The 14,717-nt window shown below is 40.9% G+C and overlaps 1 protein-coding gene and 1 long non-coding RNA gene across 2 annotated transcripts; both read left to right on the top strand.

The window, feature by feature from the left end:
- Nucleotides 1-3,506: 3,506 nt before the first annotated feature.
- LOC126982319 (signal peptidase complex subunit 3-like) lies at nucleotides 3,507-8,867 on the top strand. The gene is made up of 4 exons (XM_050834319.1): nucleotides 3,507-3,754; nucleotides 5,018-5,180; nucleotides 5,618-5,721; nucleotides 7,601-8,867. The coding sequence occupies exons 1-4, from the start codon at nucleotides 3,612-3,614 to the stop codon at nucleotides 7,734-7,736; spliced, it is 546 nt and encodes a 181-aa protein (XP_050690276.1). The 5' UTR covers nucleotides 3,507-3,611; the 3' UTR covers nucleotides 7,737-8,867.
- A 3,636-nt stretch (nucleotides 8,868-12,503) lies between these two features.
- On the top strand, nucleotides 12,504-14,496 carry LOC126982327 (uncharacterized). The gene is made up of 2 exons (XR_007735104.1): nucleotides 12,504-12,884; nucleotides 12,956-14,496. It is a non-coding gene; the product is annotated as an uncharacterized LOC126982327 (long non-coding RNA).
- The last annotated feature ends 221 nt before the right edge of the window (nucleotides 14,497-14,717 follow it).

Below are 14,717 nucleotides of genomic sequence, written 5' to 3'. Positions count from 1 at the left end.
GGAAACAAACATTTAATAGACAATCATATTTTTCCCATGTCATATTTTGCGGCTTTTCTCTTTCAAACTCTTCCCAAGCTACTAACACGGGAGGATGGAGGTTTAATGAGGGTTTATATCAACTTTTTAAGGCATGGGGTGAGACTAGGTGGAAACAAACATTTAATAGACAATCATAAATTTTCCATAAGTCCAATTTTGCGGCATTTCTCATTCAAATCCTTCCCAAACTACTAACACAGGAGGAAGGTTTAATAAGGGTTTATATCAACTTTTTAAGTCATGGGGTGAGACTATTTGGAAACAAACACTTAATAGACAATCATATTTTTTCCATGTAACATTTTGCGGCATTTCTCTTTCAAACTTCCCAAACTACTAACACAGGAGGATGGAGGTTTAATAAGGGTTTATATCAACTTTTTAAGGCATGGGGTGAGACTAGGTGGAAACAAACATTTAATAGACAATCATAAATTTTCCATAAGTCCAATTTTGCGGCATTTCTCATTCAAACTCTTCCCAAACTATTAGATTACGTGGATGACAGCTTACTTAAAGTTTATCTCAGGCCTTCCAACATGGGTGAAGAACATGCTAGACACAATATCAAGAACACAGGAAATGCTGATAAATTTAATGTCATATCTATCCTTGGAATTGTACTATGACAGATGTACTTCACCTACACAAACCACCTTATTACACGTGTCCTAAACTGCCTTAAGTGATAATGAGTAATGAATATAAAATGAATAAAACAAAACAGGAGGAAGAAAAGGATGAAAAGGAGGAAAAGATGAAGAATGGGGTGAAGAAAACAATGAGAGAGGAAAACATGAAGAAAGGGAAGAAGAAAACGAGGAAAAAGAGGAAACCATTTAGAGAGGAAGACAAGAATGAAGAAACTTGCAACAATAAACTATCAATCAATCAATATAGATAAATAGAGATTAATAAAAATAAATAAGTAAATAAATAGACAAAGATAGAGATGAATGATAAATAGATAAACAAAGAGATGAATAAAGATGAAAAACAGAGCAAAAAAAGACAAAAAACAAAATGTGTAAATTCAAACTTACAGTCCCGAGGTAGGGGCAATGCTGTACCAACTCATATTTTCCCGTATTTTGTCACATTGAGGGGCCGCAGGAAGCTCAAATTTCTCACACGGGTAGTCGATACACTTATACAGATGTGGGCTTAGCTGTCACGCCCACCCGCCACCACACGCCGCGAAAAACACCGAAATATAGGAGACGGGAGAGACCGTGGCCTATTGTTTACGTTAAGACCCTCCAATGGCGTGTCTCCCTCACCGCAGCCAAATTATCGTACTCGTCGCTTTACATTTTCGTAGTTCCTGCTCGATAACTATTGCAAAAAGACAGAAAAGTATCAATATATAACAGTTTCAATGGTAACTTTAATGGAGTATCGTCATTTGTGTAGTTGCGAGAAGTTTTCGGATAATGCAAAGTTCTGAGTACGACAATTTAGCAACGCGTGTCTCCCTCAGCGCCGCCAGATTATCGTACTCATCACATTACATTCTCGTAGTTTCTGCTCGAGAACTATTGCAAAAAGACGGAAAAGTATCAATATATTACAGTTTCAATGATAACTTTAATGGAGTATCGTCATTTGTGTAGGTACGAGCGTTTTGAGGGGCTTGATAACGATAACGCACTCCCTTGTTGTTTAGCTGCAACAATAAACTATCAATCACAAGTTCTGAGTACGACAATTTAGCAACGCGTATCTCCCTAAGCACCGCCAGATTATCGTACTCATCGCATTACATTTTCGTAGTTTCTGCTCGATAACTATTGCAAGAAGACAGAAAAGTATCAATATATAACAGTTTCAATGATAGATTTAATGGAGTATCGTCATTTGTGTAGGTATGAGAAGTTTTCGGATAATGCAAAGTTCTGAGTACGACAATTTAGCAACGCGTGCCTCCCTCAGCGTCGCCAAATTATCGTACTCATCACATTACATTTTCGTAGTATCTGGCCGATAACTATTGCAAAAGACAGGAAAGTATCAATGTATAACACTTTTCAATGATAACATTAGTAGAGTATCGTTGTTTGTGTAGGTACGAGAGTTTTTGGGCTTGATAAAAGTTCTGAGTACGACAATTTGGCAACGCGTGTCTCCCTCAGCGCCGCAAAATTATCGTACTCATCACATTACATTTTCGTAGTTTCTGCTCGATAACTGTTGCAAAAGCCAGGAAAGTATCAATGTATAACAATTTCAATGATAAATTCAATGGAGTATCGTTATTTGCGTAGGTGCGAGAAGTTTTGGGGGCTTGATAACGATAATGCAAAGTTCTGAGTACGACAATTACAAGGTGTCGCTCAGCCTGACTAAATTACCGTACTCAGACACCGTATTTCCTTTTTTTAGGTCCTCTTTGGTACTTCTCAACAATTCTATACTTCGCAACACACACTTACTTACCTCACAGTGCATACTTATACACTTCACCCTGTACTGAGTTATATTTTCTCCTCTTTTCTTCCACCGACTTAATTTTTAGCTTTCCTATTTTCTTTTCTTCACTTTAAATATATACTCTGCTGGTCTTTTCATTTTTTCCATTTACCTTTCTGTCCTTTTGTTAGTTTCCACTATTAGACAGCTCGCGGGGAGGTTCAACTTGCTTACTTTCTCAATATTTCCCTCCCCGCTATATATATCATTTACCTGTCTTGTTAATTAAATACCCGGCAGAGACATAATCACTTTTAATTAGTAGAAGGCTTTATGACAAAACTTAACAAAAGGGCAAAGAAAAGCAAAACCAGGGGAAGGGAAGATTGATTGAAATTGACTGATAGTTTAAATTATTTTTGTAGGTAAACAATGCAATTAAGGGAGAAGGGAGGAGCAAGCCATCCCAACCCCCAGGCAGGGCAGAATGTGATTATACAGCTAGTAATACATGTTTAGGCAGCATAATGAAACTAAAAAGATACAATGGTAGGAAGGAATGCACAATTAAGAGAGGGCCGGGGCGGTACCTCCCCCTAGACAATAAGAAAAGAAAATGTGGGGACGGAGAAACACATTGCCCAAGCACTAGATGGGAATGAATACAGAGATAGAGTAAATAGTTCTTGATTGATTGATTGATTGATAGTTTATTGTTGCAGGTAAACAACAAGGGAGAAGGGAGGAACATGCCATCCCAACCCCCAGGCAGGACAGAGTGTGATTATACAACTATTAATACATGTGTAGGGAGCACCATGAAATTAAAAAGACACAATGGCAGGAAGGAAAGCACAACAAGGGAGGGGGTCTTAAAGTAGAATAAGAGAGAAGAAAAGAGCACATATCAGCGTAGGGTGAAATATATAAGTGTGCACTGTGAAGTAACTAAGTGCATGGTGTGAACAGAAGCATTGAGAAGGAGGACCTAATTAAGCGATACAAGTCAAAAGAAGAAGGAGAAGAAGTGAAGAGCTGCATCAGGAAGTCCCGTTGTAAAGGCGCGAGGCCCTAACGTCAGCCAGCCACAGGAAGCCTGCCAGCACACCATCCTGCTGTTTACCGCCACACACCTGCCGCCCCACACACCTGCCACCGCCATGCACACCTTCCTCTCCAGGGTGAACGCCGTCAGCGCCTTCAGCCTCAGCACCCTGGCGGCCCTCACGTTCTTCTGCTTCGCCTCCACGTTCTTCAAGAGCTACACGGCGCCCGTCTCCATCACCGCCGCCAATATTGTGCTGTGAGGGGACGGTGTTTTCGTGTGTTGGGGCACACTTTTGGGTCCTGTTGGGCTACCGGGAGTGTTGGGGGCTGGTGTGTTGCTGAGGGGGGTAATACTGACGAGAGGGCCGCCACCTCTTGCCAAGTAAATACTAACAATATGGATTCTTTTGTGGCCCCTGAATGCAGGGCAGCAACAAATGACTTATGGAAAAGAGAAGGGGCTAAGCCCTCAAGCCCCCCATCAAGGCAGTCCAAGCTCCCCCATTAAGGGGGCCGAAGCCCCTGTTAGGTAGTCAAGTTAGGTTAGTTTAAATTTCTTTGGTAATTATTGAGAATCACTCCGCACCTCCTAAATACGATATTACGCCTCCATATTGTACTTAAGGGATGAAGTACAAGTCCCTTAACTGTAATATGAAGGCAGAAAAACTTAAAAGTAAATAAAAAGTGATAAAGGTCGTGAAAAGGCATATTATACATACATTTGTTTTGGTGTTGGCGGCAGCCATTGGGAGTTTAGCAGTGTTGCCAACAGTCCAACGCTTGGTTAGCGATTAGTCCATGCATGATTATCCTTTTTAGAACACGCACCTTTACCCAAAGGGTTTTGTGAAGGTTTGGGCCGGGTATAGTATTAGGTAAAGGTGCGTATTAAAAAAAAAATAAATAAATAAAAAAAAAAATAAATAAATAACTGCGTGGTGGACCTGGTCTCACATGCTTGGGCTAATCGCTAACTGAACGTACCATTGCTAACCGTATCATTGGCAACACTGCTCACCTCCCATTACTGCAAGAGCTGCCGCCGACAACAAAACAAATGTATGTATGTATAATATGCCTTTTCACAACCTTTACCACTTTTTCTTTACTTTTAATTTTTTCCGCCTTCATATTATGGTTAAAGGACATGTATTTCGTCCCTTAAGTATAATACGGAGGCGTAATATCGTATTTTGGAGGCGCGGAGTGAATCTCAATAATTACCATTTCTTCAGCCTGCAGAGTGGGCCAGTGGCAATACACAGTGTGGGTGGAGCAGGGTGGTTGGGTCGAGCGCACAACAGGCATCGAAAAGTCAATCATTTAGTGATTTCTTGAAAAGAAGGGAGTTTCTTTTCTTCCCATTTTTGAGGAGTCCAGGGTTTAGTTTCTTGTTGAAGGGATGGAGAGCACTTCTTAGCTTGGTTTGGTGCATACAGAATGTGTGGCTAACGTTTGTGTGGAATATCAATCTCCGCCAAGCTTGTGTCTGACCCATTTCTTGCCCTCCTTGCAGAAAGAATGTCCCGGAGTACGCCGTGTCTCGAGAGAAGAATGACCTGGGTGCCCTACGCTTTGACATGACCTCTGACCTGACCCCGCTCTTCAACTGGAATACCAAGCAGCTCTTCCTTTACTTGGTGGCCGAGTACGAGACGCAGAACAATAAGGTCAACCAGGTGAGTAAGGGTCAGGTCAAACAAGAGTAACAATAACAATGATAATAAATGCATTACTTGTTTCGGCAAAGCGTCAATTCTTATGAAAAATTCCTTAGCACTGGAAAAAATAAATGCAGTAAAAAATAAAACAAGTAGGTATATAAATAGAATAAACAATGCAATTCCCACAAATTTATATATTCACCACACATGCATTTTACATCAAACCGCAGACTTTACATTAACTATCACTACTGTTATTATTTTCCTCTTTATACCACTTCACTATTACAATCATATACTGCTACTACGAGAACAAGAACAACTATTTCTACCACCATTATTATTATTATTCTTTTACCACTTTACAGTCACAATTACTACTACTACAGCCACCACCACCACCACCACCACTACTACTACTACTCCTACTAACTCTAACAATGACTCCTCAGGTTGTGTTGTGGGACAGGATCATTCGCCGAGGGGAATCGTCCATCATCACGCTAAAGAACCAACACCTCAAATATTACTTCTGGGATGACGGCAATGGACTGCTGTAAGACCCTCCCTCTGTATTATCTTGTAGAGCGGCGGAATATTTCCCGTCCTGTTGGCTTAATATTTCTTCCACTCTTCTGTTGGCAATATATTTCTTCCACTCTTCTGTTGGCAATATATTTCTTCCTCTCTTCTGTTGGCAATATATTTCTTCCACTCTTCTGTTGGCAATATATTTCTTCCTCTCTTCTGTTGGCGATATATTTCCTCCTCTCTTCTGTTGGCAATATATTTTTTCCTCTCTTCTGTTGGCAATATATTTCTTCCTCTCTTCTGTTGGCGATATATTTCCTCCTCTCTTCTGTTGGCAATATATTTCTTCCTCTCTTCTGTTGGCAATATATTTCTTCCTCTCTTCTGTTGGCAATATATTTCTTCCTCTCTTCTGTTGGCAATATATTTCCTCCTCTCTTCTGTTGGCAATATATTTCCTCCTCTCTTCTGTTGGCAATATATTTCCTCCTCTCTTCTGTTGGCAATATATTTCTTCCTGTCTTCTGTTGGCAATATATTTCTTCCTCTCTTCTGTTGGCAATATATTTCTTCCTCTCTTCTGTTGGCAATATATTTCCTCCTCTCTTCTGTTGGCAATATATTTCTTCCTCTCTTCTGTTGGCAATATATTTCTTCCTCTCTTCTGTTGGCAATATATTTCTTCCTCTCTTCTGTTGGCAATATATTTCTTCCTCTCTTCTGTTGGCAATATATTTCTTCCTTTCTTCTGTTGGCAATATATTTCTTCCTCTTCTGTTGGCAATATATTTCCTCCTCTCTTCTGTTGGCAATATATTTCCTCCTCTCTTCTGTTGGCAATATATTTCTTCCTCTCTTCTGTTGGCAATATATTTCTTCCTCTCTTCTGTTGGCAATATATTTCCTCCTCTCTTCTGTTGGCAATATATTTCTTCCTCTCTTCTGTTGGCAATATATTTCTTCCTCTTCTGTTGGCAATATATTTCTTCCTCTCTTCTGTTGGCAATATATTTCTTCCACTCTTCTGTTGGCAATATATTTCTTCCACTCTTCTGTTGGCAATATATTTCTTCCTCTCTTCTGTTGGCAATATATTTCTTCCTCTCTTCTGTTGGCAATATATTTCTTCCTCTCTTCTGTTGGCAATATATTTCTTCCTGTCTTCTGTTGGCAATATATTTCTTCCTCTCTTCTGTTGGCAATATATTTCTTCCACTCTTCTGTTGGCAATATATTTTATCCACTATATTTTTTGTGTTAATAATGCTATTGTGGGCTTTTAATATATTTCTCTTTGCCCTTGAGCGTTTCCTTTACTGTAAAATAAGTTAACAATTTGCTATAGTGTATATAAGTCACAGAGCAATTTATAATAGTCTAATTCTTTGACTAGTATAGATATTTTTTTTAGTTAACACCCCACTCATTGCCCTATAACCACCCCACTTATCACCTCATTACCCCACATTACTACATTAACACCCCACTCACTCCAAATCCTCCACCTCATCACCCCATTCACACACCACAACCCCACTCATCACCTCTCACCCCACTCATGTCTTCCTCCTTCCACCTGATCACCACCCCACTCATTCCTTCCTCCTCATCCCCTTATTTCATCCTCCCATATGGCTTTCACCCCACTCATCTCCCTTCCTTCCCACACACATCACCCACACCCACATAAACACCCCACTCATTTCCTTTTGTCACCCACTCGGCAGCCCTCGTCACCTCTCACCCCACTCGTATCTTCCTCTGAACTTTCATCCCACTCGCCTCACCATATCCCAATCACCAGCCCACTCATTCCTTTCTCTCCTCAGCCCCTTATTTCATCAAGCCATACACCTATCACCAGCCCACTCGTCACCTCTCACTCCACTCCTCTTCCTCCGCAGGGGCCACAAGAACGTCAGTCTCTCTCTCTCGTGGAACATCATCCCCATCGCCGGTACGCTCCCCCTCTGGAGTGGGAGCGGCTCATACAAACTCTCCTTCCCCTCGGAGTACACGCAGGGCCGCAGCTCCTACTGAGGGGAGGCTGCGGGGAAGAGGATGTGACTCGCCTCTACTTTATCTTCTTACTTTCCTTTCTTTTACCTTACAGTCGCACTCCTTTCCTTTCTTACTCTCCCCTTTCCTAACTATCATACTCTCCTCTACTAGTTATTTCACTCTCCTCATTTACTTCTTTTGTTTTCCGCTCTCATTTCTCATAATCATTCTCTTCTCTCCTTTCTTACTTATTTTCTCCTCTCCTCTTCTCTTATTATGTTACTTTCCTCTTCTCTCTCTTTCTTACTCCCGGCCTCTTGCAGACTCCTTATGTTATGTTAAAGGGCAAAAGGGAGGTCTGTCTCTGTTTTGGTTCTTTTCTCCATTTCTTTCTCTCTTCCTAACTCTTTAATGCTTTCTTTTCTGTTTATGTGTTTTCAGTTACTTATCGACTCTCATTGCCTTGTTCTGTGTTAATTTTCTCACTTTATCTAATTCTTCTTGTCTCCTTTTCCTTCTCCCATTGTCATTCTTCCTGTCTGCTTCTTCTTCTTCCTTTTCCTTCTCCCATTGTCATTCTTCCTGTCTGCTTCTTCTTCTTCCTTTTCCTTCTCCCATTGTCATTCTTCCTGTCTCCTTTTCCTTCCTCCCATTGTCATTTTTCCTATCTTCCTTTTCTTTCTCCTTTTCCTTCTCCCATTGTCATTCTTCCTGTCTTATTTTTTCTTCCTTTTCCTTCTCCCATTATCTTACGTTTCTCCTCCTTTTCATTACTGTGTCCTTATTCTGTACCCTCTTAGATGTGCGTATGTGTACGTTTGCGTGTGTGCGTGTGTGTGTGTGTGTGTGTGTGGTGTGCGTGCTCGTATGAATGTGTGTGTTTTATCTCATGCAGTCGGTGTTCTCACAAAGACAACAAGACAAACTAATCCTGGAAGTGAACTCCCAGGAATCAAGAAAATAAAAAAACGCCACTTTGTTACGAAAACCAAAATAATGACAAAAAAAGAAAATGGGATCAGGAACACTGCCAAGGGGCGACTTAATATTTTTTCAGCCATTATTTGTATTTTTTCCCTATTTATCCCCTTAGAGGTGTATGAATGGGGTTTATTTATAATTTGTTAATGCTCTACCTTTCAAGATTAAATGATTTTGTTTGTAGTTTAATTATTTTTCTTATTTTTCCTGATGTTTATTTTTAGGGAGTAAAGATTTTGGGGGATAATCACATGGATACAGATTTTTTAAGGGAAAATTAACATGAATACAGATTTTTAAGGGAAAACATGAATACAGATTTTTTAAGGGAAAATCAACATGAATAGATTTTTTAAGGGAAAATTAACATGAATACAGATTTTTTGGGGGTAAAACTAACATGAATACAGATTTTTTGGGGGTAAAACTAACATGAATACAGATTTTTTAAGGGAAAATTAACATGAATACAGATTTTTTAAGGGAAAATTAACATGACTACAGATTTTTGAGGGTAAAGTTGACATGAATACAGATTTTTTGGGGGGAAAATTAACATGACTACAGATTTTTGAGTTGAAAGTTGACATGAATACAGATTTTTGGGGGAATCAACACAAATACACATAGATGAACACATACCCTAAACGCCTCGTGTGGTAACGTTTGACAATGTATACAAAACAATCTTATGGAGTGACGGTGGTGGGTTTTGTTTAGTTCTTAATTTATTCTCTTATCCGTCAACGTTTATTTTCTCCGCGCCCCGAGTGTCTGGTCTGGTGCCGGGGCTGTGTTCCCGCGGGTTTATAAGTGTTGGTTTAAGTGTCTGTCTTTCTTCAGTACTTGGATGAAATAAATATGACATTTTCTCACTGTGTTTCATTCGGTCTTGTCAAATAACATGGACATAAAAAAAATTGCGTCTTTCTTGGGAGATAGACGTCTAAGCCTCAAGTAACCTGCCTTGCGTTCAGAAGGTTGGCATCACAGAGGGCATGTGGCTGTATAAATCTCTGCCCTTCCTTGTGTTGGGTTGATAGGGATAGTTGGAAAGTTTCGTTTAGTCGGCGCAACATCTGTGGTCATATGCCGGAGAGAGACAGAAGGGGAAGGAATTATAGGAGACGGGACACAACCCCCGATTAATACCTGGTACCCATTCACTGCTGGGTGGACAGGGGTGTAGGGTATTGGAAAAGCCGCCCAAATTTTTCCACTCCACCCAGGAATCGAACCCGGGCTCTCTCGATTGTGAGCCGAGTGTGCTAATCACTGCACCACGAAGCCCCCTGTTGATATGGAGCTACCATCAAAAGAACAAGGGTCACATGCAGGTAATTTACAAGGCCTTTCAAGACATCGGTAAAAAGACTGCCCATGACCATTAACACACTGGTCTCCGCATCAGCTTTCTCTAGTCTGTCTTTTCGTGGTCTACATTCAGAACAATATTAACGTGACAATTTATGTTCATATGAATACATTTACCTTTTAAAATGAGACTTGTATAGGTGGATAGTAAAGACTGCAATAATATAGTAATGCATATGAGAATTTCCGAGGTTCCTATCACACCTAAATTTACTATCTTTTAAAATGAATACAAGTAGTTCGTGTAGACTGCAAAAATAAAACAGTAATGAATATGATAATTTCCAAGGATTAGAATGAACATAGGTGATTGTTGACCGTGTAGCAGCGACAGGCCAAATTTGTGGCTTTACCGTGTAGCAGCGACGGGCCAAATTTGTGGCTTTACCGTGTACCAGTGACAGGCCAAATTTGTGGCTTTACCGTGTACCAGCGACGGGCCAAATTTATGGCTTTACCGTGTACCAGCGACGGGCCAAATTTGTGGCCTTACCATGTAGCAGCGACGGGCCAAATTTGTGGCTTTACCATGTACCAGCGACGGGCCAAATTTATGGCTTTACCGTGTACCAGCGACAGGCCAAATTTGTGGCTTTACCATGTAGCAGCGACGGGCCAAATTTGTGGCTTTACCGTGTACCAGCGACGGGCCAAATTTGTGGCTTTACCGTGTACCAGTGATGGGCGAAATTTGTGCCACGATATAAACCCCCCGAAATAGATGATACATAATCTGATCACAAATGCTTTGATATATATTATGAAATGGTTTGTGTGAGGGGTGATTTTTTCTCATTTTTCTCGCTTGAGGGACCATTAAGAAACATGATCCCCGCTGCTACCGGGTTAATGATGAATATGAAAAGTTCTGACCTTTATATCTTTTGAAAATGAAGACAAGTGATTAGTGTAGAATACATCAACAAAATAATGAAGTGTGATAATTTCCAAGGCTGATATCAGAACACCTAAATTTATCTTTTAAATGATTACGAGCAAACAGCAATATCAAACGGCTACACCAGGTTCAAACAGCCACTTACTTGTGTTGGTGGTTCCTGATCTGCTGTCCAGTGAGTGAGGGAGTCCAGGCTGGGAGGTCAAGAAGGTAACACCGAGATGCCATATTAATTCTGTGCTGAACGTCGGTCCTCTTCAAAAGGTCTCAGGATATTAAATTATTTCTGTGGTGAATGTTGGACTTCTTACACCAAGACAAACTATTTCTGTGGTGAATGTTGGAGTCCTCAGACCATGATATCAAATTATTTCTGTGGTGGATGTCAGGACTTATTTATTTATTTATTTATTTTTTTTACGTGTATGCCTATAGCGCTGGTAGGCTCTCTTGAGGGGCCTGGATGGTAATCGGCTCCAGCCCATCACGGCACAGGCAAGTGTTTATAGTGGTGCCATCTTCTCTTGGCTCATGCTGCTCCCCGGAACTCCTCCTTGATTCACTTGGACGGTTTCCTCTAGAGTCCGGGTTGATGGGTGGTCTTCAGGACAGCATGTGGGTAGTTTTAAGCCACTCGGCGGTGACTGAAAAATCCGAAGTGGTAGCGTGGGGATTCGAACCCGCATCGCCCATCACGCGGTGAACGTGGGCCCAGCACGCTACCACTCAGCAGTGAATGTCGAGCTTCTTACGCCAAGGCATCAAAGAATCTACTCTCCCATCAATAGACCACAGAAAAAATAAGGAATCTACTACTAACAGATATAACAGATTCCAGAAAAAAAACATAATCTACTCCTACACCAACAGACAAAATAGATTATCCCCAAAAATATATAAGGAATCTACTCTTTCATTAAGACACCAGAAAAAGTATACAGAATCTACTCCTACACCAACAGACAAAATAGATTACCCCAAAAAATATGTAAGGAATCTACTCTTTCATTAACAGATGCAGGTAACTCTCGATTTACGTGAGTTTGGTTTACGGGTCCAAAATCCAAATAAATGTTTAATTTACACATTTTTTTCACTTACATGCGATATTTTATGGAGTGGCCACCAGATGTCTCATGCAACTGGACTCACACGGCGCCGCGGCCACACAGCTGAGCTCAGTTCTTCCCGCGCGCCACTTGAACAACAATTCCGTACCCACGCTGCCACGCTACTCAACAACAAAAACACCCTCGCTGCTGTGCTACCACGAGGGGAAGGGCAGCCAGAGGAGGAACCACGAGAGGGAGAGGAGTCAGAGTGATACAGTAGGCAATAAAGGTACAAACCTACCTCTTGTTTGATTTACATTGTTTTTGATTTACAATGTTTTTGATTTACGCGACCTCTTCAAGGAGACAATACCCTCGTAAATCGAGTTACCTGTACCAGAAAAAGATAAAAGGAATCTAAACCCACTCTCTCAACATGGCACTCCAGAATACACACAGCAACCAGCAGGAGGATAAATAAAAACACCCCACCAATGATCTTCAGACTCCTTTACTATTCAACATCATAATATACAATAATAAACGGTACCGGATCAACAGCTGGGAGGGAAGAGGAGAGACGGAGGCGGCGGAAGAAAGGAAGAAAGTACCGAAGGAAGGAGAGGTTTAAAACTATACAAATGAGTGAATGGCGGTCTCTCTGTGTGTGTGTCTTTTCCGGTGGTGTTCGTCCCTCTGTGGTGAACCATGACCCCATCACAGCCTTCATAATAATAATACGTATAATATCACAGAGGTTGGACTTGGTAGGGTCATGGCGTTCTTTCGAGGGAGAGAAGTGTGGCTCTCTTGCTCCCTCAAAGACTGAAGGGTATGACTTCTGGCTTCGACATAAACCCTGATGGAGCCTTATGGAGAGAAGTATGGCTCTCTCGCTCCCTCTAAGACTGAAGGGTATGATTTTCAGCTTGACACAATGGAGATGGAGAGAGAAATGTGGGTCTCTTTCTCCTCTAAGACTGAAGGGTATGACTTTCAGCTTCGACATAAACCCTGATGGAGCCTTATGGAGAGGGAAATGTGGGTCTCTTTCTCCCCTAAGACTGAAGGTTACGATTTTCAGCTTGACACAAACCCTGATGGAGAGAGAAATGTGGGTCTCTTTCCCCTCTAAGACTGAAGGGTAAGACTTTCAGCTTCGACATAAACCCTGATGGAGCCTTATGGAGAGATAAATGTGGGCCTCTTTCTCCCCTAAGACTGAAGGTTACGATTTTCAGCTTGACACAAACCCTGATGGAGAGAAATGTGGGTCTCTTTCTCCTCTAAGACTGAAGGGTATGACTTTCAGCTTCGACATAAACCCTGATGAAGCCTTATGGAGTGAGAAATGTGGGTCTCTCGCTCCCCTAAGCCTTAAGGTTACGATTCTCAGCTTGCCTTGTCTGTCTGTCTGCTACGTAATGCGACACAAGCGACCGAGACATGTGGTCATTTTCGTCGTATGTGATGGTAGAATTGGTCTTTTTTTCCATGTCCTGTTACTGGGGTGCTAACGTACTCGCTTCTGCTGTCGTTTTACCCTTCGGAGATGTGACGGAACGGCGAGGGAAGGTTGTGTTGTGTGTGCGTAAGTTTGTGCAAGATTGGGGTGAGTTTGCACATGGAAGCAACGGTCGTATGCAATGATGTGTGTGCGTGTGAAATTATAATGTGAGTTGTGGTATTTGAATAGAAGCAACTGTGTATTGACTGACAAAATGAAAGATGATAAATGATGAAGGAGTGAATGGGAGAATTAGTTCTTAAGTCGCGTACGAGAAATATGGTCTAAGGGACATTATTAGCTGTGGCCTCAAACTCACAAAGCACACTGTACGTCGGCCTGTAAATAAAAACTAATAACATATACGCGACTTCAAAACAAAAACGGTCAACTCCCCTAAATGTCGCTCTGTGTGTCGCTCTGTTACTGGAAGGGAGTGGATGGTGCTGCTGCTGGGGCCGAGTGGAGAGACGAACGGACGAGTGATTGAGGCGTTGAAAGAGTTCCTGGAGAGCATGTGGCGTGCAAGATGTAGGATACCTTGCCCTGAGTAGAACACAGACTTTCCGCATGTTTTTGTTTTCTTTCACAGGAGCTGCTGATACAAAGGCCTGGCTGGGGAGGAATCCTAAGCCACCTGTGACATCAAGATCAAGTGCAGAAAATGAGCTGGATTTTAATAGATGTGATTGTTGGATGTCATAATGAAGATGGTAATAGATGAAAATGTATAAGGGCGAAAAATGAGGTTTGTTGAAAGAGGAGCAACTGGTGAGTAATAATTGGAATAAAAAAAATTAATAAATGAAAAAAATGAGGATATAGAAGGAAATATAATGCCTTTCCAGTGAATGAGTGTGAGTTTAAATTTCATTGCTTCCATGGTAGAAATAAATAAAAATAAATAAATGAATAAAAATGAGAATATAGAAGGAAATACATTACCCTTACAGTGAATGAAAGGACGAGTTTAAATTTCACTGCTTCCATGATAAAAAATAAATAAATAAATGAATAAATAAATGAAAAAAATGAGAATATAGAAGGAAATACATTACCTATACAGTGAATGAAAGGACGAGTTTAAATTTCACTGCTTCCATGATAAAAATAAATAAATAAATAAAAATAAATAAATGAAAAAAAATGAGAATATAGGAAATACATTACCTTTACAGTGAATGAAAGGATGAGTTTAAATTTCCCTA

Source organism: Eriocheir sinensis, chromosome 50 (assembly GCF_024679095.1).
Source record: "Eriocheir sinensis breed Jianghai 21 chromosome 50, ASM2467909v1, whole genome shotgun sequence".
Taxonomy (NCBI): Eukaryota; Metazoa; Arthropoda; class Malacostraca; order Decapoda; family Varunidae; genus Eriocheir; species Eriocheir sinensis.
The sequence above is the reverse complement of the archived record's forward strand: the minus strand, read 5'-3'. Positions and strand labels throughout refer to the sequence as shown.

Coding starts and splice junctions, on each gene's coding strand:
- LOC126982319 (XM_050834319.1), top strand. CDS start 3,612: ATGCACACCTTCCTCTCCAGGGTGAACGCCGTCAGCGCCTTCAGCCTC. Junction 5,181..5,617: donor AGAACAATAAGGTCAACCAG/GTGAGTAAGGGT, acceptor ATGACTCCTCAG/GTTGTGTTGTGGGACAGGAT. Junction 5,722..7,600: donor GATGACGGCAATGGACTGCT/GTAAGACCCTCC, acceptor CTTCCTCCGCAG/GGGCCACAAGAACGTCAGTC.